The sequence below is a fragment of the Eucyclogobius newberryi genome, unplaced genomic scaffold, assembly GCF_026437365.1.
Source record: "Eucyclogobius newberryi isolate DKJ021-1_F unplaced genomic scaffold, fEucNew1.0.hap1 SCAF_11, whole genome shotgun sequence".
Classification (NCBI taxonomy): domain Eukaryota; kingdom Metazoa; phylum Chordata; class Actinopteri; order Gobiiformes; family Gobiidae; genus Eucyclogobius; species Eucyclogobius newberryi.
In genome coordinates this window covers 14,681,737-14,703,909 of record NW_027315735.1, presented here as the reverse complement: position 1 = coordinate 14,703,909, position 22,173 = coordinate 14,681,737, and the positions used below count along the sequence as shown (strand labels likewise).

The 22,173-nt window shown below is 41.0% G+C and overlaps 4 protein-coding genes across 6 annotated transcripts in view; all 4 read right to left on the bottom strand.

The window, feature by feature from the left end:
- The window catches only part of rab28 (RAB28, member RAS oncogene family), a 28,831-nt gene extending 28,215 nt beyond the window's left edge, over window positions 1–616 (bottom strand). For both annotated transcript variants that reach the window (XM_072436001.1, XM_072436009.1), the window contains exon 1: window positions 404–616. In XM_072436001.1, coding sequence (XP_072292102.1) covers window positions 404–478 — 75 coding nt within the window. In that variant the 5' untranslated portion in view covers window positions 479–616. The remainder of the gene's footprint in view (window positions 1–403) is intronic.
- Window positions 617–2,672: 2,056 nt separating this feature from the next.
- Window positions 2,673–4,718, bottom strand: nkx3-2 (NK3 homeobox 2). Of its 2 annotated transcripts, none has more exons than XM_072435990.1 (2): window positions 4,029–4,718; window positions 2,673–3,616 (listed from the first exon to the last, which is right to left on the bottom strand). In XM_072435990.1, exons 1-2 carry the CDS (start codon window positions 4,410–4,412, stop codon window positions 3,215–3,217), a joined length of 786 nt encoding a protein of 261 aa, XP_072292091.1. In that variant the 5' UTR covers window positions 4,413–4,718; the 3' UTR covers window positions 2,673–3,214. The 2 variants fall into 2 exon arrangements, with proteins under 2 accessions (XP_072292091.1, XP_072292082.1); XM_072435981.1 differs by having other exon boundaries at window positions 2,673–3,639; window positions 4,046–4,718.
- Window positions 4,719–11,317: 6,599 nt separating this feature from the next.
- On the bottom strand, window positions 11,318–16,678 carry LOC140345414 (uncharacterized). The gene is made up of 16 exons (XM_072432256.1): window positions 16,618–16,678; window positions 16,105–16,169; window positions 15,951–16,020; window positions 15,823–15,869; window positions 15,685–15,751; window positions 15,578–15,603; window positions 15,364–15,499; window positions 15,177–15,253; window positions 15,030–15,093; window positions 14,910–14,953; window positions 14,784–14,838; window positions 14,615–14,691; window positions 14,434–14,542; window positions 12,820–12,961; window positions 12,555–12,626; window positions 11,318–12,029 (listed from the first exon to the last, which is right to left on the bottom strand). Exons 1-16 carry the CDS (start codon window positions 16,631–16,633, stop codon window positions 11,927–11,929), a joined length of 1,170 nt encoding a protein of 389 aa, XP_072288357.1. The 5' UTR covers window positions 16,634–16,678; the 3' UTR covers window positions 11,318–11,926.
- Window positions 16,679–16,689: 11 nt separating this feature from the next.
- Window positions 16,690–22,053, bottom strand: bod1l1 (biorientation of chromosomes in cell division 1-like 1). Its single transcript, XM_072432255.1, has 14 exons — window positions 21,806–22,053; window positions 21,509–21,633; window positions 20,783–20,967; window positions 20,235–20,702; window positions 19,996–20,142; window positions 19,772–19,917; window positions 19,391–19,487; window positions 19,186–19,312; window positions 19,066–19,120; window positions 17,344–18,988; window positions 17,220–17,272; window positions 17,005–17,116; window positions 16,860–16,934; window positions 16,690–16,775 (listed from the first exon to the last, which is right to left on the bottom strand). Exons 1-14 carry the CDS (start codon window positions 21,920–21,922, stop codon window positions 16,690–16,692), a joined length of 3,438 nt encoding a protein of 1,145 aa, XP_072288356.1. The 5' UTR covers window positions 21,923–22,053.
- Between the last annotated feature and the right edge of the window lie 120 nt (window positions 22,054–22,173).

Sequence of the window (22,173 nt, the reverse complement as noted above, 5' to 3'; positions counted from 1 at the left end):
CCCCATGCTGAGCTCCACATCTTTATACAGAAGACATAACCATAGAAGAACATCAGGGGCCACGTTGTTTTAATCTGTTTACCAACCACAAACACATCAAAATGGATAAACAAATCGGCTGTAATGGTTAAACGTGTTCCATTTTCCTACTAAACGTGAAATCCCTTGTGCTCTTTCTACTAAACTGACAGTAGTGTGCAGACAGAGGTTCGTCACGCATGCACATTAGCGTCGTCGCCATGGTGACCGCTGGATCAGAACGCGCAGACAAAACAACAGCGTGGCGAGTGTGTGCGCGGGATTCACGACGACAACAACAACAACAACAACTGCAGCGTTTTGTGAACATATTCTAAGCCAAAGAGGGCACAGCTCCCGCGGGCTGACCATGGGGCTGACGTACCTTTCCACACGCACCGTCTCCAATCACCACGATTTTGAGCTGTCGTTCTTGACTTTCCTCCTCGGAGTCCGACATGGCGATGCGCTCCTCGTGTAAAGACAAAGAAAAACCCGCGCCTTAGAGATGTTGGACGGCTTCAACGCGCATTTCTGGGCAATTATCTGTGGATTAAATATGTGCTGAGCGGAGCGACAGACGCCATTTTGACTCTTCCTCCGGCACGGCGCATGCGCAGTGGCGCGGCTCTGAACTGCGCGGCGATGATTGCGGATGATTTATTGTGTCGAGCGCGACGATAAAACACAACGTTTATCGATGAAATGTCTGTCAAATACTGCTGTCCGAATGACTGCTCTGTGTAGACGGTTTCTCTTAGCCGGAAGTCAACTGATGGTGGTAACGCGCTCCGTCTGACGCGCTCCGGTTGCCATGGGGATTAGAGAAAAGGCATTAAAGCGTCTCATCTTTGGCCTGTGCACTCTGGAACACGCGGGATAATACTAATACTTATATGGGGTCAGGGAATAGTTTTCTCAGGTTAGGCTTTTTATCTTTATTTTGTAGATGGAAATGTATTATTTTGTATTACAACATGACATTTTAGCCTATTATTTAAACACACTCCCAAATCGTACGCGTATAATTGCATATAATTTAACCTAATACCTAATGTTAGGTATCACAGCAATATCCTCAAAATATTAATTAATATAAGACCATCGTTTTGTTTTGATTTATTTTATATCCATCTATGTTTGTTTGTTTCATATTTGTCTCTGCATGTCTTATACCAATTAATATAAATAGGCAAGGTATATAAGAAAAAATACTATAGAGGCTTGTCTGAAACATGGAGATACACATTTTGTTCTGTTAAATACTTCCAAATGAACAACGTTCCTCGCCCGCGTGATACTCGCATAAAACTCTGCAAAAGAGCTTGCAGAAGTCCAGGAAGAGTTTACATTTTGCACTGCGGAAATCAAAGACCTGAGACTGGCTTTGTCCCTGCGGCGCGTGCAGGAGTCACCACCTGACCAGCCCGGTAATATAAGATTATTAAAGAAAATACTGCACTTGAGTCAACTGCAGTATCCTGTCCTTTGCACCATGACAAGAACACTCTTTACAGCCCAGCCATAGGACAGGCAAAAAAAAACAATATATATCTCTTATAAATTTGCCTGGATTTGTGTTTAATGGACAGTAAATTTGAGCTTCTTCACGCCAACTGATAAACCTAAATTCAATGTTTTATATGATTTACTATTGTAAGATAAAACACTTACCGCGTGGTAAAATGCATTGGTCTAACATGAGTATTCCTTATTAAAACAATTAATGATTATTACAAACCAACATAACTTAATGTACTGTAGCTCTAGGGGCTTTATACTAACTATGCCTATGAAATGGAACGACAATAAAACGCATAATGCGTAATAAATAAGTCGGACACGCGTGTGCGTAATGACGGTGCCAGGCCAAATAAATCCTACACATGAGATATGAAATCTTCCATGATTTGACCGTATCGAGTGCATGATCAAACGCACATATAGAGCTATAACAAGAAGACACAGGAATGTGAATGTTTGCATTTCAGAGACAGCGGGTTGAAAGGAGAGCACGCCGCAGAGTCCTTGTATCAGACATGATCTGCACATGTATGAACACAACTCTGGCTCTGGAACTCTCCTCTGTGTGGTCTTTGGGACATCTACATCAAACAGTCCAAACTCTGTGCCATAGACAGTTTTCATGCAGACAAACGAAAGTCCGGATGTGTCCTGAGCTGGACGCACTTGCTTTGTGCGCGGGGCTCATTTGCGTGACGGGTGCGTGTCTGCTTCTGTCAAGTCTATGAGGAACACAATCCAATCTATATGAAGCACGTGTAAACTGCATCAAAACCGTCTGCGTAAATGTGACTTCTAAAATCTAAAGTGGAATCAGCAGCAGACTGAGGGTGGTTCCTCTGCTTTGTGAACCTTTGTTCACCTCTGTCTCTATAGAGCAGGTGACATGGGCCTCCTTAACCCCAGAATACTCCTCTCCTCTTGTTGACGTGCAATTTTAAAGTCCCAGGGCTATTCATCATTGTCAGACAGGTGTGTCTGGGAAAAGGGCAGGAAGAGAGCTGCTGCTGCTAAAATATAATGTTAACTTTTCAGATATTGGACGTGGATTATGCAAAACTAACATTTGAATGTAGGCTAAATATTGCTTCCATTCAAATGTAAAGAAGAGGTCTCGAAGTGCTAAAACCTGATATGCAGATATGTTTTAATAGTTTCAAACAGCACATACATTTCAGAGGGTTTGTCTGTTTTGGTCTCTTTCAGCCACATATTGACCATTTCTTTTTTAGCCTAATGCATGAATACAAAAATGCCTTTAACATAGAAATAATGTGTTTAAGCTCAAAGTGCAGATTTTTATACCTTTCCAAACGCAAAAATACATTCCATAATACAAAGATTTTGCCTGTTGCCACTGCAGAGGTAGGAAGGTGAATCTCAAATAGAAACCAAGCATGTTTTTTGTTTTCCTTTCATTCAGAATTATGTTTACCACAGCTCCACCCAGAAAGGCCTTCAGAGGTTTACACACTGACACACGTTTACAATGTCCAGTTCTTGGCCAATAGTTTACAGTTCACTTTGGAGAAGAAGACGTTTTTCCACTGGCAATGGAAGATGAGGTTTTTATGTTTAGAAAAGGAATTGTATTTCCTCTTTAAACATTGTTCAATTTCATATAGATCAGTGGACTAAAACAAAAAAAATAAATATATAATAGGAGGTGTTGTCACTGGTTGCCAGTGCATGCAGACAGTGTCCATGCAGGCAGGCAGTAGGCATATGGGTAGTAATAGGGCGCCTGCAGTGAGAGCAGCGGAGGCCGCAGGATCTCTCCCGGGCTGTACTGTCTCTGGTCGTCCCGCACCAGAACCTTCACTGCCACTTTCTTGGCCGCGGGAGTGGAGGCCATCAGGTCAGCGGCCATCTGGCGCCGCTTGGTCTTGTATCTGCGGTTCTGGAACCAGATCTTGACCTGAGTCTCTGTGAGCTTGAGAGAAGCCGCGAGGTCCGCGCGCTCTGGGCCGGACAGGTACCGCTGGTGATTGAAGCGGCGCTCCAGCTCAAAGACCTGCGCGTGGGAGAAGGCCGCTCTGGAGCGCTTCTTCCTCTGTTTGGGCTGCTCCAGACTCTTGTCCTCCATCGTGCTCGAGTCTGTCAGGAACAACACAACATCTGTCACTTTCAAGCTGCTGAGCTTTAGGTTGCGAATTCAACTTAGGTCCACGTATAAAATGGATAAGATACATTTTAATTTACAGTTCAAAATAATAAAAATGTTTAAACATAAAGCCATTCAATGGTCCTGTCGGTGCTATTATTATGTATAAAGTAGGAACGCATAGATCTAAAATACAACTAAATATAACTAAATAATGGCTAGATGTGCCTCCTATGATGAAGAAATGCGCACAGACAACACTAAACTTTGCTTAAGTTATAATGGCTGAATTCAAACCTTTTACAAATGAATGAACAGGCGCCGCGCGCTGCAGAGACCTGGTGTTAAATATGGTGCGTGCGCGTCCATGGCTCGTGCTCACGCGGTGCTCAGTCTTACCTGTTGCATTATTGGGCTCGCTGTCACTCTTGGTGTTTTCCACACACGTGGACTCGTGGTCCGTCTCCTCGTGCTGACTTTCCTCGGGAACATCTGACACGGTGTCCACGTCCTTCTCAGATTTACACGCGGACAGAAGTTTGCTCTCGGTGTCGTCGCTGAGTCCCGAGTCAGAGTCGTACATCTTCTGGTCCGCGGGATCACAAACTGCTTCTCTTTGAGAAACATTGTTCATATCACCAAATATTTTCCAGCACGCCGCCTTCGAGAAGCACATGTCCACATCAGCGAAGTGTCGGCTCTCGTCCTTCTTGTTCAGGATGGCTTGGATGGAGAACGGCATTAGGGAATTGCCGTGAACGGCCATTTTATTATAGCAAAGTTGCGCGATCTTCAACCACAATAATTTACTAACCGTGAACGTGGAAATATCGACGGTTCATCCGTGTTATTCGCGTTTTCTATCTTGAATCGCACCAAAAGTACTTCCACAAAGCTGTTTCCTTGTCGCGCTCCCGGAGGATAAGCGGTGATCAGTCGTTCCAACATCCGCGGGAGAAACTCTGCACGTCCTCATACTTGTGCCATGGGCACAGGCGCACTCCGCTCTCCGGCCCTTTTCACTCCCGCTCCACTGTCCCCCCTCACCTGGGACTGACAGGCTCGTGCTCTGCCTCCCATTGGTCCGCAGAGGAGGGCAGGCCTTGTGCCATTGGTCCACCAGAGCCACGCTGCTTTCAATGGGATGAAGTTGAAGTAGGGGATTTGGAAACTTCATATGGCAGAGTATTATAGGCAAATAAACACTTCTGCTTTAGTGTTTTTATTTATTATTTCACAACAATAACTCACAAGCAAATTAACTAGGCCCAATTGAATTAGTTAAGTTATGCTAACTGTCCTCAAACAAGGACAAGATTACCTCATAAACAGCTCGTTAAGACGCGTAGAGTGCGTGGTTATTTTGTGCGTAAAATGAGTTCATAGTGCTCGGGATGTCAAATTTACAGAAGTTTTTTATTTATTTCAATAGCTTAAAAGAAAATTATTCCTGTGCTGAATTTTACCCGTGCAGTTTTATGCAACATTAAAACAATCCTGTCATATTTTTGATAAATATGCGTTTTACGCGTATTTCGTGCAGCTTAACTTGAAGGGGAAAGGTATTAAATAAATCAGGCCTAATGAGCACATTTCTGAAGCCGAAGACTCCAAAACAACAACTCTGCCTGATCCAAAGAGCCAGGTCAGTGGCACAAACATTCGCACCACATTTTTCTACGTGGTGTAATTTTATTTTTACTGGATGTGCTGTGGCATCTTTTCCACGATAATTTAGCCTCAACTCAAAAAAGATTGAAAACAACTTCCATGCACTTGTAACTGTTTATTTAGCAAACAAAAAATGCTGCTAATTATTGACATATTTGTGTTCATATTGACTGCCAGTGCAGCGGCCCTTCATGTGGACAGACCGGCCGTGTAAACCCATTAACCATTCCATAACTAATATATTCTATTATGTGGTCTATTTAGGTTAAATCGCCAGTGACTTTTATTTGAATACAATTGTAAAAATAAAGTCAAATAAAATCCAGTTGATGTTTTATCTGCATATTAAAGTTAAAATAGCAGACACTGCAGAATCTTTCATTCTTTTTCATTATGTGTGTCTTGTGAGCCTTATGTTTGGCCTATTAAGTTTTAAAGTAGCCTAATTAGCCTATACATTTGTGCTAACGGCTTTGAAATCCCGTCCGTTACTTACCTCTGACCAATGTGCAAAATACAGACTAGACAAGAGACACAAACAAGGAAAAAATGTTAGTCCTCCTAATTACCGACTTAAGTGTTAAATAAAGCCATGATGCAGTTCATTCATGAGATGTAACTCATCACAGTCCTGGGCTTAGGCTCGCGGCGGCTTTGACCTTGGACACAAAAATTGTATCAAAGCCGGAGCAAAGAAAACATAAGTGGAAAAGGGTCCAACACAAACCGCCGACACTGTCTGGATGTCTTCAGCCCGCGCGCCTCTGCCTCCAACAGCCCGACCCAAGGCCTCGGCCACAGCCACACACCGTTATGAGGCCTCTGTCCCAGCCTCACACACTCATACACATGTGAACAACATGCCGCACCTCTAACAATAAAGTCAACCTAAACCTTTTATTGTTAAGTGTAATTTGAGCCTCTTAAACCGTCTGTAAATAAACAGAGCTAAAGCGAAACGTTGTTTCTTAATTATGACATTAAAAGTGTAAACCTTTTTTAGGATTAGGCTTATATAATAAATTACACATTTTCTCAATGGATTCTGGAGGCCAAGTTAAGTTAAATGTTGAATTAGGCCTAAACTGACTGAGGCTGACTAACACTAACAATCACCCCCATCTTTCTTCAAACTGAGTCAAAACCTTCACTGTCCGAACATGTGGGTTGAGCGATGACCTTTTTTTTAATTTATTTTTTTATAACGTAGTCTATAAACTACAGCCTTTTTAACAGGCGCAAGCCGTGTGCGTGTTTTAAGCACGTTTATAGTTAAAAAACAAACAAACAAACAGATTGTGCTTTTATTATTTTGATTTATTTTAATTAATAAATATATCAATAGCTGTTCTTTCGACCACCTTCACACTGGATCAGGGGTCTCCAGCTGTCTCACAGGACCATCTCTATCTTTCCAACGATAGGAATTCAACACATTACGTTGAATTATTACAATTTTATGAATCACATGGCTATTATAATTATGAATTCTACTTTAGATGCCTAACTTTGTGTACTAATGAATGGATAATGCTTCAGGTTTCATAGCACCTCACTGTAACCCACCTCTCTAGGACTTCCTGTCACCACCATTAGGTTATTGGGCCCATCGACCGCTAAAAGTAGAAGTTCTCTGCCATTTTTGTTTTGTAAAAGCAGCTCTCCGGGGCAAAAAGTTGGAGACCCCTGCCCTAGACAACGACCTGGCGCCCTCTGCTGGTGTGGGAGAGACTGCTGCCCAGACAGAAGGAAGAAAGATGAGATATTAACTACATAATGACTGTGCCGGGAAAAGGCATATTTTGCTGTCTTTTTCTATCTACAGTGACACTTCCTAATGTGCCCAGACTCTTTGTCTACTCTGCCTCTTACAGCCGTGCCTATAGCAGCCCCAAGTGAAACACGGGGTGAAGTTCCCACCACCTTTCCAGTAAAGAAATAAACTTTAATTGAAGATTATAGCACAGAGCATGGTCTGCCTCCGCACAGCTCCCTTTATCCTGCCTCCTCTTGTAACCGTAATCCTAAATATCACAGAAATGTCTCCTGAAGCAGCACTTTGACAGTTCCCATAGTAACCTCGGTGTTTGGCCTCCACTGCAGGGTGTGTTTATGACAGGTCTTGACTTTCTTATACGCGCTGCTACGTACAAGGGTGCACACCATGGCCCCTCACACGCAAACACACGTGAGAATAGTCACGAAATTGTGTTCAAATGGTGCAAAACTCAAAGGGGAAGTGCCATTTTCAATAAAGGCTCCCAAAATATCCGCTCTATATTTGTTGTCAGCCTAATATCAGAGCCACTATACAAAAGCAACATGAAACAAACTGTTAAAAATACAAGGACTGGTGGCAGGGTTACCGCTATAGTCTTACACACGCTAGAAGAGTAATGACTGTGCCCTCCTTTTCTTTTTTTTTATCTCCTGAAGAAAAATATCCTTGCATGCAACAGTGAGAGCTCTTGGGATTCAAAACTTAATGCGATAAATGTAACCACGAGACATGTAAGGAATACTGCTTCTATTTCCTGGAAACTGTTCAGAACACTTTACCCAAGATTATGAGCAATACAAGAGCCCAAGCACTTTCTTACCGGGGCGTTACAGTCCAATTAATTTGTGTAGATAGTGCTGACGTGATTTATAGACAGTTGGGAGGCACGCCAAGCTGACAAATGGATCCTCATACATACACGCAGTAGATAATGTCTGTGCCTTATTCTTCTCCACTCACTCTTGACTAAAGGCATGTTTAAGAAAGCAGTCAACTTTGTGTGGTCATGAAAAACTTTTTAGGGAATGCGTTGGCTAGTTTTTCAAATTTTGTACAGCGTTTTGAAGTGTCTGGTGGTGGGGTTTTTCTCCAGGTATTCCGGTTTCCCACACAAACCAAACATGCTCACAGCCGAGGCTGCGATCCTACATCTGGGAAAGATACTTCTGGCTGGAGATGTACTGCAAAAAATATCCATCCTTGCTTAAAATGACTAGAATTTTATCTTTTGTATTTTATCTTTATAAGTTTATAAGTAATATGTAGTTTTGACTAGATGATATTTAATTGCTTATGTGACGTAGAGTATTTCACTGGTTATAAAGACCATTTAACAGATTAGGCTAATAATGTTTGCTTCAAGTAAGAAGTAATGTAAGTCAGTCTGAAACCATTTGAAACAAATAAAAAAATCCAGGTCCGACAAAAAATAGATTTTAAGTGGTAAAAATGTCTGAAATCAAGACATTTTACTCTTCTATAAATTCCGGTCATGCAGTGATGGGCCCCTCAGTGGGTGATGGATGGGTCATATACAAAGGACTAATTATTGCTGAAAATATTTCATTCATTTTCTACCTCTTGTTCCCATTAGTCGTCGCGGGTGACTGGAGCCTATCCCAGTGACTTTGGGCCTTAGGGGGTACACCTGGACACCCAATACAAACATTAAATTAGCTTTACAAATCTTGTTTTTATCATTTTAAAATCTATTGGATTTTTTCATGCAGTCATCTTTTCCACAGTATTTTGTGAGGACTTCCCACTGACAAGTCTTTCTAAAGAATAATAAAAAAATAAGCTTCACATCCAACACATCTTTTGATAAAACTGAAAACACAAACTCGGTGTAAAAAAAAAAAAAAGTATTTTGTCCAATGGTGGAAGATACAGGAGCAAAACATGAAAGCAAATGTAGAATATTTACTTAAGTCAAGATATTGAAGTACTGGTTTAAAAATGTACCTGAAGAGTAAAAAGAAAGTATTTGACTTTATTTTGAGGTTTTAAATGTAGTGATTATGAAGATCCATGTGCAGATTTTGGTCAACAGGAGCAATTCCAATAAATGTCTTATGAATTGTATGTGTATATTTTGCTTAAGAGCATGAACTCAAAACCTTGATATACTGTAGGATGTCACCTCCTCAAACCATATGAAAAGTACTTTCTACTTTCAGTCCAGTTTAAAAATGTAATTGAGAAGTAAAACTGACTTATGTTTAGGTGTCTGTGCACTTTTACTTTTGTACTTTACTTTCTAATACCAATTTCAACCAAAATATTTCCCAAGTTTCCTGCAGATGTGAAAACCCTGATCTCGTGTTCAGAACTCAAACTATGCAAGGGGAAAAAAAGCTTGTCATTGGACATTTCTGCGACTCTCATTCGAAACACTCCTGACGTTAAACACCTGTTAACTTTTATGCCTTATGAGAGGGCTGAACGGGCTGACATTATTTTCAGTGCCAGTGAGCTCGGCCAAATCCCCAGTAGAGGAAAGACCACTCCCCGCACAGAGTGGCAGCAGTGGGGCTGACGGAGCCCCTCGTCCCCTGCTCTGCGGCGCTCCAAACCCCCAGAATGCACGGCTCAAACGGACAGCTCCATACTGCACCTGTCTGACCTCAGCGACCTGCCGTACCAAGTGGAAAAGTATGGCGTAATCATAAAACATTACTCAGTTATTATTCCAATTGTTCAACATATTTTACATACCGGTACATACATTTGATTTGAACACAGTTGATTTTTTTTCTTATAACTGTAAACTCTGTAAAATGATGAATTGTGACAATAAAAAAAGAAAAGTCACATTTTCTAACATGGTAATTGTTTGCTGGACTACACACTCTAAAAGACATACAAAATATCTTTTTATATAACAAAGACTGTGGCATTTCTTAATAAAAATATAAAAAAGGAAAAAGTGTTTTTACCAATAATACACCAATAATACAATTTTACCAATAATACACTTAATTCATAACTATTCTCTATCTGGAAGCTTCACTTGCCATATTTCAACCTTTATTTGATTGATAATGTATTCAAAAAGTCTCAATGTACAGTAGAAATAATTGTTTGACTAGTCGACTACTAAGAGAACTGTTGAATCATTTTATGACAGTATCAATTACTCACAACTTTACACTTTCACTCAGTCTTTGTAATAATGCTTTTAACATAACTGGACTGCCACCTACGTAATCATCTAAAAATACCTTTAATAAATTACCCAGTGCTGGGAAATTCTCTACATTTGTCCCATATTTTATCATCATTAGTTTCATACTTAAAAACACTTGAACATTTATGTCGTCCACACATAAAAACGTACATTTAAAAATAATATAAAATAATGTGGCGTCGGCTGGCAAAATCCAAAAATCATTTAGAAGAATAAAGACGCCTATAATAAAAAGGCAGAAGTGAGTGAAAGGACTGCTGTTTGTCTGCCAGGGCTTAATAAAGGACCATCCACAGCATTGAGCGAACAGTTAAAGACAGGAAATACCTGATATGAGCTGGTTGTGGTCAGAAAACTGCAGGCTTTTTGGAGGTGCGTGTGTTCAGGTGCAGGATTCAGCCTGACGTGAACATGATGGTGGAATATTTCATCTTTAGTTTGTCAGTTTCTCCCCCATTAGCAGACAGGAATGTCCTTTTCTGCCTCTCGACTCACAAATGTGTCTCTATTTAGGCTCTGTAGACGACACAATCACTTCGAAAGGCTCCATATCGTCAAGATCCTGATGCAGGCAAATGCCGAGATCAGGTTTGTTTTGGATTGAATATTGCTTTGTGGAGTCTTGATTGTATAAAAAGCAGCATTTACTATTTAATTGAGCTCAAATGTGTTCACAGACTCAATTTACAGATTTTAAAAGTCAAACAAATAAGGCGATGGAACAACCAAGTTTTATAACCTCAGGATTCAACTTGAAAATAGACAAATTTAACAATGGACAAAATAGGACAATTATTCTGAACTTAATTTGCTCTAATTCTTCTTTATTTTTATGCCTCTCCCTTATTTTATACTTCTATTCCTTTACTTACCTTATATTCTCCCTGGTCCTGCTCGTTCTGTGTATTTTTTGTGTCTCTTATAACATTTCCTTTTTCTTCTTCTTATTTTGTTATTATTATGTTTTATTGTAGTTTTTGCTCTGTTATTTTGGTGTTCTGTGTTCTAATACAAAAATAGGAACAACAAGTTTTAAACAAAAACATTTATGTAAAAGTAAATGTTCTATGGACACACAAATGACAAATGTATTGTGTTTCCAATATAAAACATAGAAGTATAAAAAGAAAAACTATCAATGAGCAACAATACTGCGGTTCTATATCATGTATAAAAACAAAGTAAAACAGGATACAAAGGCCTCATCATTCACAGAATGAATAATAAACTTTAGATTGCCTCATGTGGCTCGCAGTACTCTCGCAGTAGTCATTAAAAGTGACTTTTAACAATGAGACGTAGAAAAGTGAACCTGGCGTACTTTTCACTTCAGTTCATTATCTCGAAGAACAACAGAACTCTGTATTAGGCTTAGCACTGACCCGAGACTCTATTACAGAGTATCACAGTCAAAGTACAGGACAATGTGATTCAAACCACATGGCTGTAAAGTCCAAGGTTTTCTGCACAAATCTTCAGGTTTCGAAGGAATCAAATTGACTTGCACATTTCTCCCCCCCAAATATCAACAAGTTACCTTTTTGTTGACAGCTTTTAGGCGGAATAAACCAGCTTGGTTCTTGAATATGCGGTGGTGAAAACGAGTGTTGAAGGCTGCAGTTTTTCAGTGTCAGACATGTTAACGTTTAGCCCGCTTGGAAGGGGGCTCCTCTGATTTCTGTGCTCCCCGCGTGCGCGCCACAGGGGGGCTGCTCTCCCGTTTACGGCCCCTCGCTCCACCGCTGCACGGGAAACAAGGAGCAAGTGTCAGTCTGTCTGCGAGTGTCATGTTTAAGTGCTGTAAAAACTTGTCTTTGTTAATTCATGGATTACACGCAGCAAATACCCAAAGTGGAACTGACGGCTCGACATGAGAGGGGTCAGACGAAAGGGAGACGCATTTCAAACACTCCATTTGCATTTTGGCCGGCTGAATAGACCGCTTGTTATGTTCCCGATTTGTAATGGCTCAACACTTCACAAAAATATGAAATGTGAGTTTAAACCGTGACCTGCCTCTAACCTGAGAAAAGATTAATGTAAAACGAGCTCCCAAATGTGTAAAAGTACTACAGCGTCATCATATTATAAAGCATCTTTTATCTACTGTTTATTTCAGTTCGTCCAGTGTTATGTTTAATAAGAACATTTGGAAATTCTGGGAAAAAATGCTAAAATGTCCTTCTTCGACCTCGCTAAAGCCTGTAGTGCTCAGATTGCTGTTCTAGGCTCGTCCCTTGCGCCGACTCTCGAAAAGCCAAACTCACCGTGTGCCAGCGGCGGCCTCCTCTTTACCGCTCTGTCGACTTGCCCGGGTGGAAGGTTTACTTGGCTTGTTTCTAAAATCAATAAAAAACAAATAAGCGTCCGCGGCCAAACGCTTTTTAGAGAAGTGAAGCTTTGCAAGTTGGTGTAATAAAACGTGATGAGAACGCCGTCTTTAGCGGTGCAACAGGACTGTGAGAATGGAACAAACGTGTCCATTGTGACAGCCTTTTCTTAATGAACTATTTACGCTTTAGTCTGATGTACCTCTCCGCCTCCAGACGAGACGCTAATCGTGTTGTGGCTCGAGTCGCCGTCTCTTTCCCGTCTTCTTCTTTGTCCTCATCTTCATCCTCTTCGTCCAGATCTCCTTCGGCTTCTACATCCTCTTCCTTTTTATTCTGCTCATCTGGGGGTTAAAGAAATAGATGTTTGCACCTGTACTGATGATATACGATGTACAGTACTTTACTGTAGAACGTCGTAAACAGAAGAACAGGAGCTCATCATTTCAATGGGAAAGGAAATCCAGAAAAATGTAAACATACACAGAGATGTCTAAAATGTGATCAAATGTATATTAAAATAAATTTTAAATAAATAAGGATGTATACATTTTACATCAATGTTTGCATGCAAGTATGTCTAGAAGCACTTTTATACAGACAGGTCGGACGACTCATTGAACTAAAATCCAGTTAAAGGTTGAATGGACGATTTTTTTGGCCCAAATCTGAGTCTTATTTCCTCGTGGCGTGGACTGCCGATTACTCCTGCCACGTATCAATCATAAAACGCACCTATCGCTCACCTGCAGCCGCGTGCGGATCGTCCCACATTTCCGCGTGTCTAAGCGCATTGATCTATCATAATATAGTTCCCTCAGTGTACGGGGCAAAATGAAGACGGAGAAAGACAGTTCGAGCTGACTCAGAAGTAGACAGAAATCTACGGGAGACGAGAGATGCGATGCGCTCCGTCGCGCTGATAAACAAACGCACGTGTGTGTTGTATCAGTCCGCACGGGGGAGTGCACATGCGCACTTCCACCTGTGTTCTCAAATCGCCGAAAAATCGTCCATTACGCCTTTAAGATAAATATATTTAGAGTTTAACTAAATTTTTATTTTTATTTTTCAGGTTTATAATTTCACTTCCTGTTTGTAATTGATGACATCACACTAAGAAATTACCCAGCAAAGACTGGCCAAAACTCATTTAATAGCACCAGTGTTTTTTTCTATTTGACAATTAAAAATATTTGAGAGCACCTTTATTTTGTTGAATTAATGTTTAGAGTCAAAAAAGTTTCTTTTGTAAAAATGATGGATAAACTTTGACTGGAATGAGTATCACTCGTGTGATGTCACTTCCTGTAAGTTTCTACGACTTTTCTCAACAAATACCTACTCGATTGGTGTAAACCTTTAATTCATCTGTACAACAGGTATAAGTACACCAAATAAAGTCAAAATTTGAAAGTTGTACTCCTAATGGAGACATAATATGCTGTTTTTTAGGTTCTTAGTATTGAACTATAACATAAGTAGATCATAATATTACATTTTGTTCATTGTAAACAGCAATATTGATCTCAAACAGCTTAATAATGAATAGAAACAGGTCCTTGACTTTCATATTTTCCAAATAATCACAAGTACGTACAGGGATGTGGGTGGGGATAGGGGGTTGGTGAAAACAGGTATTTTCTGAGCACTTGTTCCTCAGTTGAAGGATACAAAATACAACTTAAATTAATGAAAAAACACTGTTGTAACAATGTATGAGGCTTGTTCAAGTTAATTTTGCATAACATGTCTCCTTTCAATATACCCTCAAACACACAAAAACAAAGGTAAATGTCAAGTAGTGTTTTTGCACCTGAATCTTCTGCTTTTGCGTCAGACTCCTCAGTCGTTACTTTAGGAGGTCTTCCCCGCCGCGCTGTCTTGACAGTCACATCTTGTTCATCTCGTTCCTCGTCTTCAGTCTGGAGATACAATAACACGTCGACTTAGCAAATGTAGAATTGTTCTAAATAACTGCAATACTTTCTATTTACATCTTCTTGTATCTCGGTATCATCTTGCTTGGTTCCGTCTTGGTCCTCTGTGGGTTTCTCTGAAGCTGAACAAACTGCTACAAAAACACATGACAAATAAACGTTACAGAGTTCAGTAAAGCTCGTTTTAGTGTGTTCTCACCAGTGTCGCGCTCAGAACGTTCCTCACCTGTTTCTGGTGTTACGTCTTGCTCTACGTCACCTTTAACATCCGGAGCGGCTTCCTGAAAGTAACGGGCACAAACGCGTTGCATAAAACACAGCTCTTTTGAATACAAAGATCAACAAATCCAACCTGGATAGTTTCTTCTGAGCACTTCCTCTTTAGTGAAGGTTTATCTGGTGATGAGTTACAAGTGTTACAAGTGTTACAAGAACATACTTTTACTTATAGAACTGCACAGAAAACTCTCACCAGTGTCGGCCTCAGTGGCTCCTGGAACAACCGTTTCGGCCTGACTCAACTTTGCTTCTTCATTCTAAGACAAATTAAATTGAACGGGCTTTAAGAACAAATGCAATAATATGAAGTAGCAATAGTTTACAATGAAATGCTACTAACCCGTTTCTCCTTCTCCTCTGTTTTTTCAGACTGTTCCTCGTTGGCCTTGTCTTTTTTTTTGTCTTCTTCAATTTTATCTGGAGAATGTTGTGGATTCAAACTTGGTAAAGTCGTTTCTAATTGTAAGTCTAATACTACTGCATGACATTACAATAATGAAATAATCAAAGACAGAAAGAGAGTTTACCGTCAGTGGTTTGTTTTGCTGCAGCGGGGCGTCTTCCTCTCCGTGTCGGTGTTTCGACCTTTTCGCTTTGGCTCTTCTCTGGCTCTTCTATCCGTGTAGATCGTCCTCTTCTTGGGGTTTTGACTTCCACATTTCCCTTATGAATAATTGTAGAAATGTATATATTATTCAGATTTAAATGATCTGCAGCGCACCCGGTCTATTCAGCACTTACCTCCTCTTGGCTTTCCTTTCCGTCACCTTTTGTGAGAAAAGAGAAGAAAATGTGTCATGCCATGCTGTTATTGGCATGTACTATTTGAAATAATATGTTTCAAATACCTGATTCAGACATTTTACGGGTTGACACCTTTCGCTTGCGTCCTCCTCTGCCTGGAGCTTTCTCCTCCTTAAAAACATCAAACTTATTTTAATAAAACGTATCAGAGCGATTCTAGCGGTCGTTTTATAAGAACAGACCTTTTCTGAGTCCCGTTCTTCTTGGCTGTCCGAGCTGGATAGAATACCTAAAAAACATGAAAAAATACATCAAATAAAACTAAACTGAGAGTTGAGGTGAGAAAACCAATCCTCACACTACAACTTACTCGTTTGTTTTGTTAATTTGGACTGACATTCTACTGAACTTTCAGGCCTCTGCTCAGCACTGTCTGGCTTCTGAAGAAGAATTAGATTAATTATATAAAATAAAGGATTCAAACGGTGTCTTTTTAGAGGAGTGCACTTTTTATGGATACTTACAATCTGTGGTTCACTTTCTGCAGCTGCAACAGTTGTCTCCTCATTCACCTCAGTTTCAACTTCACCTAGAGGATTAAAAAGCGTGACACTTTGCTGGCCTTCAATCACTTTTAAATGGAGTAAACGTGCACACATCTTTTTTGTCTTCTTCCATTTTCACATTTAATCTTCATTCGCAGTAGTTTGAATTCATAATATGAATTCAAACTACTACTATTGTCATCTACTGGTCTCTTATTGTCGTCAACTTCCTACATGTGAGAGCTTATAAAGTGGTTGTAATTGTGCTAAGACAAGACATTTACAACATTCTGATTTTTTTTTTAATCTTGATTAAATATTGTGCAGTGGTTCTCAAACATTTTTCACCTCATTATGTGGTACGTAGAGAGCTGTAACAAGACTAAACGGGGCTAAACCAGGTTAAAAAAAGAAAATAAATAATAATTGTGCATTCCACCAGAGGGAGCCAGTGGCACCCTTCAGCTGGTAAACTTCAGAAGCTCTACTTACTTCTGTCGATGTCCATCTTAGTTATGTGCTCTTCTGTGGTCCCCTCTTCAACCTATATTGAATGATTTATTACTATAACCATGTGACAAAGATAACATGACAATGCTCAAATGAAAGCGTCTTACTTACTTTATGCTCAGTGTCAATGTCACTTTGCTCTGAAAGCCACAATAATCCTCATGAAACCACCAATAAACATGATGGATATTTGCAAATTGTTGAGTTCATTTGAGTGAACGTACCTTTTCCAGATATTCTGACTGGCAAAGCATCGCTCTCTCCTGTCACATTTTCTTCAACATATTCAACATTTGAAGCTGTAATGCAAAATCAGTATCAAAGTAATCTTTTAATCCTGATAAAGTACCGGTAAATAGGCTCCTTTACCTTCTTGTTTTGCCTCTTCTTGTGGAACAACGTCCGGCAGCTGTGCTTCCTCTGTATCTTCTTCCTTTGTATCTTCTTCCTTCTTTGTAGGATGGAGACTGGTGGCCTTGTCCTAAAGAACAAACAGCCAAAATAAAAAGAAATGTCAATTTGAATGTGAAGCTAAAAATGGACAGGCAAAACATAAAGAAGCTTATCAAGATTGCTCTGACTACCTTTGTTGAAATCTCTTCTGTTGCTGCTTTTGTTGCCGTGTTTTCAGACACATCTAAACAATGAAAGGACAACATGTTATATTATACTGTGTCTGTCTAAATGATACTTTGTTTGCCATTTTACCTGTTATAACTTCACTTTCTTGTTTGACTCCATCGTTCTCAGTAGGCAACACCACATCCTCGGCCCTCGTCTCCACTGGTGCTGCTGCGTTGGCCGCTTGCCCGATCAGACGAGATGGCACCGTACTGTCCGGGTCCATCGAGAGCAGTGTGAGCGCCGCCTCCTTCATCTTCATGTCGGCCTCCACATCTGCGATGACCTCCACATCTGCGATGACCTCCACATCTGCGATGGCCTCCACATCTGCGATGGCCTCCACATCTGCGATGGCCTCCACATCTGCGATGGCCTCCCTCTGCTCGCCGGGCTCGGGCAGACGGGCGTCCTCCGAGGTGCACGCGTTCATGAGGGCGAGCAGTGCGTCGGCCTCGGCGGGCACGGCGGGCGTTTTGGGCGGGTCGGTTTCGCCCTCGGAGGGTTCTGGGGTGATGTCGCTCAGGGCGTCGCACGTGTCGTCCGATACGGAGGTGGTGACCGCGGTGGGGAGCGGCTCAGAGTCTGTGCTGGTGTCGGGGAGAAGAGGCGGTTTCTTCTGCTGCTCCTCGGTGGAAACGACAGGCTTTGGCGGTTTGGGTTTTTCAGGTTTGGATGGCTTTTCCTTCCGGTTGTCATCTTTACATTCAAGATCCTTTTTGTCGTTCTTTTTCTTCAAACTTTTATTTTCGAGCTTCGCCGTTTCTTCTTTTCGCTGCTCCTTTTTACCCTCCACTTTTTTCTTCTCCTTCACAGCAGCGTCAGCTTTGATACTAGGCGAACCTGCAGAAACACTATGACTTTTCTTATCACTTTTGGACAGCGCTAGACTTTTTGCGTCTTCCTTGGATTTTAGCTTGGTTTTTTCCTTCTCTGCAATCTTGGCCTTTTTGGAATCCTTCTCGCCTTCTAAACCAGAATTGTTTGCTTTCTGCGGATCGTTTGCTTTTGTCTTTTCGACATCTTTACTATCCGGTTTGGACTTTGGTTTCTCTTCAGTGTGACTCTTGGATCTTTTCAGGACGTCTTTTGGATGTTTGTCCTTCTTTTTGGTGACATCTGAGCCCGGCTCCAGGTCAGATTTGTCCTCAGAGGAGCCGCCTGACTCTGGGCGAACAAGTTGTTTTGAATCCGTTTTAGTTTTCTCTCCTTTAGCCTTGTCCTTGGTTGAATCCTTTTCTTTATCCTTTTCTCGTACTTTCTCTGCTTTCTGCTCCACTGAAGGAGCTTTCACCTTCTTTACATCTTTAGAACTCACATCTCCGGTCTCCTTTTCTGATTTCTTATCGCTTTTGTTTTTGACCTTCTTATCTTCTTTTACTGTCGCACTTTCCTTCTGGACATTTTCAACTTCAGCCAGCTTCTGCTTTAGTTTAGCCCGCTGGCTCAACAAACTACGTTCTTTTTCCTTTCGGTCTTTTAAAACATGCTCTTTGCGGGAATTTGGTCGGTCAAATTTACTGACGGAGCGATACTTCAGGGCCTCTTGAGAACCTTGCTCCAGCTCCAAAATGAAGGAGTGCGTGCGGTTTTTGTCGCTGATCTTTTTCGGTTCAGATTCCTCCGAGACGCTGCCACTCATCCTCCGGCTCCTCTCGTCGGGCGACACCGACTCGGACCGTGGCCTGCTGAGCTTTTGCTGCGGGGTTTTGGAAGAGGACGGCTTCATTTCCTTGTGGTGGAGAAATAAACAGAGTTACATTTAATAACATTGACAAACAATACTAGCCTGAATGGGATGTGACGTACTTTCTTTGTCCCTTCTCCGGTTTCTTTCTTCTTGCTTGTTACATCATCATCTTTCCTGCAGGTCAAGCAATGCCCAGTTTACAACTTTAAAATGCCAACAATCAGGCGTTAAAAACATACCTTGAATCCAACTTCCTCTTCCTGTTTAAAGCCATTTTCTTTTCCAGAACCTTTCGTTCTTTCCGTGCCTCTTTGGCTCCTGGACGTTCGTTCGCTGCAGCATCCGCGTTCCTCTGATTCCTCTTATCTGATTGTAAAAGTAACACTTATTCTTAAAATAATACGTATGTAATAAATCGCAATTACTGTTAAACTAAACGCATACTTTGTTCTTCAGTCTGTGCAGCCTTCTGCTTACGCTTCTCTTCCATTCGTTCTCTGTTTTGCTGCCGCTTCAGTAATCTGTCCTCTTTGTCCTTGGCCTGCAAATGTCAAAACATACATCAATCACATCTATAACATTTAAAGTGCTACATTTTATTGCTGCGTTTCAGATGACACCACAACATTACGCAGGCCAATAATATTCAATAAAAATGAGGGGCAGCCTAAATAAAAAAAGAATTGAAATAAATTACTGAAATGTATATTGAAATCTAGTAAGTTTAGAAATGATCAGGTTCAACGTTTTTTGTAAATTGACCTTTTAAATGGTAAAGTACAACGTAATCAAACATCCAATACATGACCGTTCAACGCAACTCACCACTGATCTCCGACGCTCCTCCACAGTGACCTCATCATCAGAGTCGCTATAGTAACGGGAATACAGAAAGGGCTTATGCACGTAGGCCTTTCGTCGAGGCTTTTGTTTTTCCTCGCCATCGTCACTCGCTTCTTTTTCTTTTTCATCTGTGGGCATAAAGGGGGGAAAAAAGATTACTACAAATAAAATAAAAAACGTTGACTAAATAAAACCAAGAGCCTCACCATCCAGAAGCTCTCCCTCATCAGAGGATTCGGAGGGTGTCTGCGCATCATCACTTTCCTCCTCAAAAGACGACAGGTCACTGGTGTGAACAGAGCTCACCGTGATGTCACTCAGTCCCTCCAGATCAGAGTCCTCTAAAGAATACTCTGCACAAAATGAAGAGGAACTATTATTTCATGCTCATAGACAAGTGCTCCAAATCATTTTTGTTTTTCCAATTAGTACAGAAGCAGCTCACCCTCCTTAATCCTCTCTTTGGCTTTCTGTTTCGCTTGACTTGAGGATTTTAGCTCCTCATCGTGCTTCTCCACCGACGTCTTTGCAGCCGTTTTAGTCGCAGCCTTGTCCTTCTCCTCCACCGTTTCATTTTGAACATCAGACACATTCTCCTCCACCTTAACCTCTTCTTTTACCTCTTCTTTTTCCTGTTCTGCTTGCTCGTTATTCTCACTCTTCACCTCTAATTCTTGCACCTTGGGCGTCACCTTTTCTTCATCCGTGTCTTCGGGCATCTTGGCTTGGGCACCCTCCTCTTCCTCTTTATGACTCGAGTCCGGCTCACTTTCGTCTATCTCCATGCTTTCCTCTGATGGTTCGGCTTTGGGTGCATTCTCAGTGGTGGCCCTCAGCGTAGTGATGGTGTCCAAGATTGACATCGCTCCGCTCGTACTCGTCGCAGTGTCCGAGGGGGAAGACGGCGCTGCGGCTGGACACGTTCATAACGCATTAGCAAATGAGCAGAAACTGGATTGTGGCTTTAAATAGTGGTAGATTTGACATAAATACCTTGGTCAATGGAATCCGTTTTAGGTTCTGTTGCAGTAGGCAGGACATTAGGTTCATCTACGCAACTTCCAGGCGACAGGAACTCACGGACCACCCTCTCTACCTGGGGCCTGAAGATGTGATTTATTTTGGGGTCGACCACTTGAGCCACTATTCTGTCCACTCCCTGCTCCAGCATCCCAGATCTGATGGGAACAATTTGTATTATAAAAACAATAGCTAAAAACAGCACAAACCTCTTTAAATGCGATGTCATCAGAATGTTCAAAATCACATAATGGAGGCAAAAGGAGAGCTTTTTTTTCAACAATTAACTGCCATCCGATGGAAATATGAATGGTTTTAAGTCTTTATAATAAACCCTTTAAAATGTTCAGGGTAGAAATAGTAATTAATAGTTTCTGATATAATGAAAGGCTATTGTGTTACATTTAACCCTAACTCAAGTATTTGTCCAGAACAACCTAAAAATCCAGATTCTGTTTTCATAAAAAATGCATAATCTAAATAAACAGATATTGTTAAACACAATAGTAAATGTCTTAAAACCAGGCTTCACGTGTATCTGGGTGATTTTAATTTGCCATATTTGGTGATATTCTGTGGGTAAACCCAATTTCCATATTGAAAAATGCAGTTATGTTTCACTTCACTTTTGCCTCCTGTTGACAGCATTCCGGAATTTAGATTTTGAAAGGGTCAATGATCAAATGTACTGCAACTTACTGCAAAACCAGCTGACGGATGTTGTTCCTCAGCTGGTTCTTGTTCAAATGTGGACTCCATGTGTGGTTGGACAGGTGATTTGAGACAAAGTTGTCCACTCTTTGCTTCAGGTTCAAGTAAGCAGGCTGAAAGGACAACTGGACTATTAAAGCAACAGTCAATGTATAAAATATGTCAACTAACACGTCAAACTGTAAACCAAACAACAGATACGTCTTGGTACATGTACAACCAAGACGAATCTAACAGAACATGATAGTTTTCCTACTGTGATTAATCTAAAAAAGTGACAGTTACCTTTGTATCCACGTCTGCCAAGCACTCCCTCCGAAATTGGTCAAACAATCCTTGTGTTTTTAAATGATTTACGATCATGGAGACCAACTGTGGGTCTCCTGGAGGCAAACCCGCCATTTCTAGAGAACTGATGCAAAATAAAAAGGATAAAGAATGAAATGGCTAATCATTCATATGGACAAGAGACGAGTCTATTTTGGTTCTTGATGTTCGAAGTAGAATTGAGCCGGAAGAGAAAAAAAAGAAACCGGAAGAACACGAAAAGCCCACTTGTGTTTTCAAAGTAAATGTTACTTTAACTCACTTTAAAAGTTGTTGCGGTCTCACGGCTTGCACTACAATAAACATGTTACTAGAATACATCCATG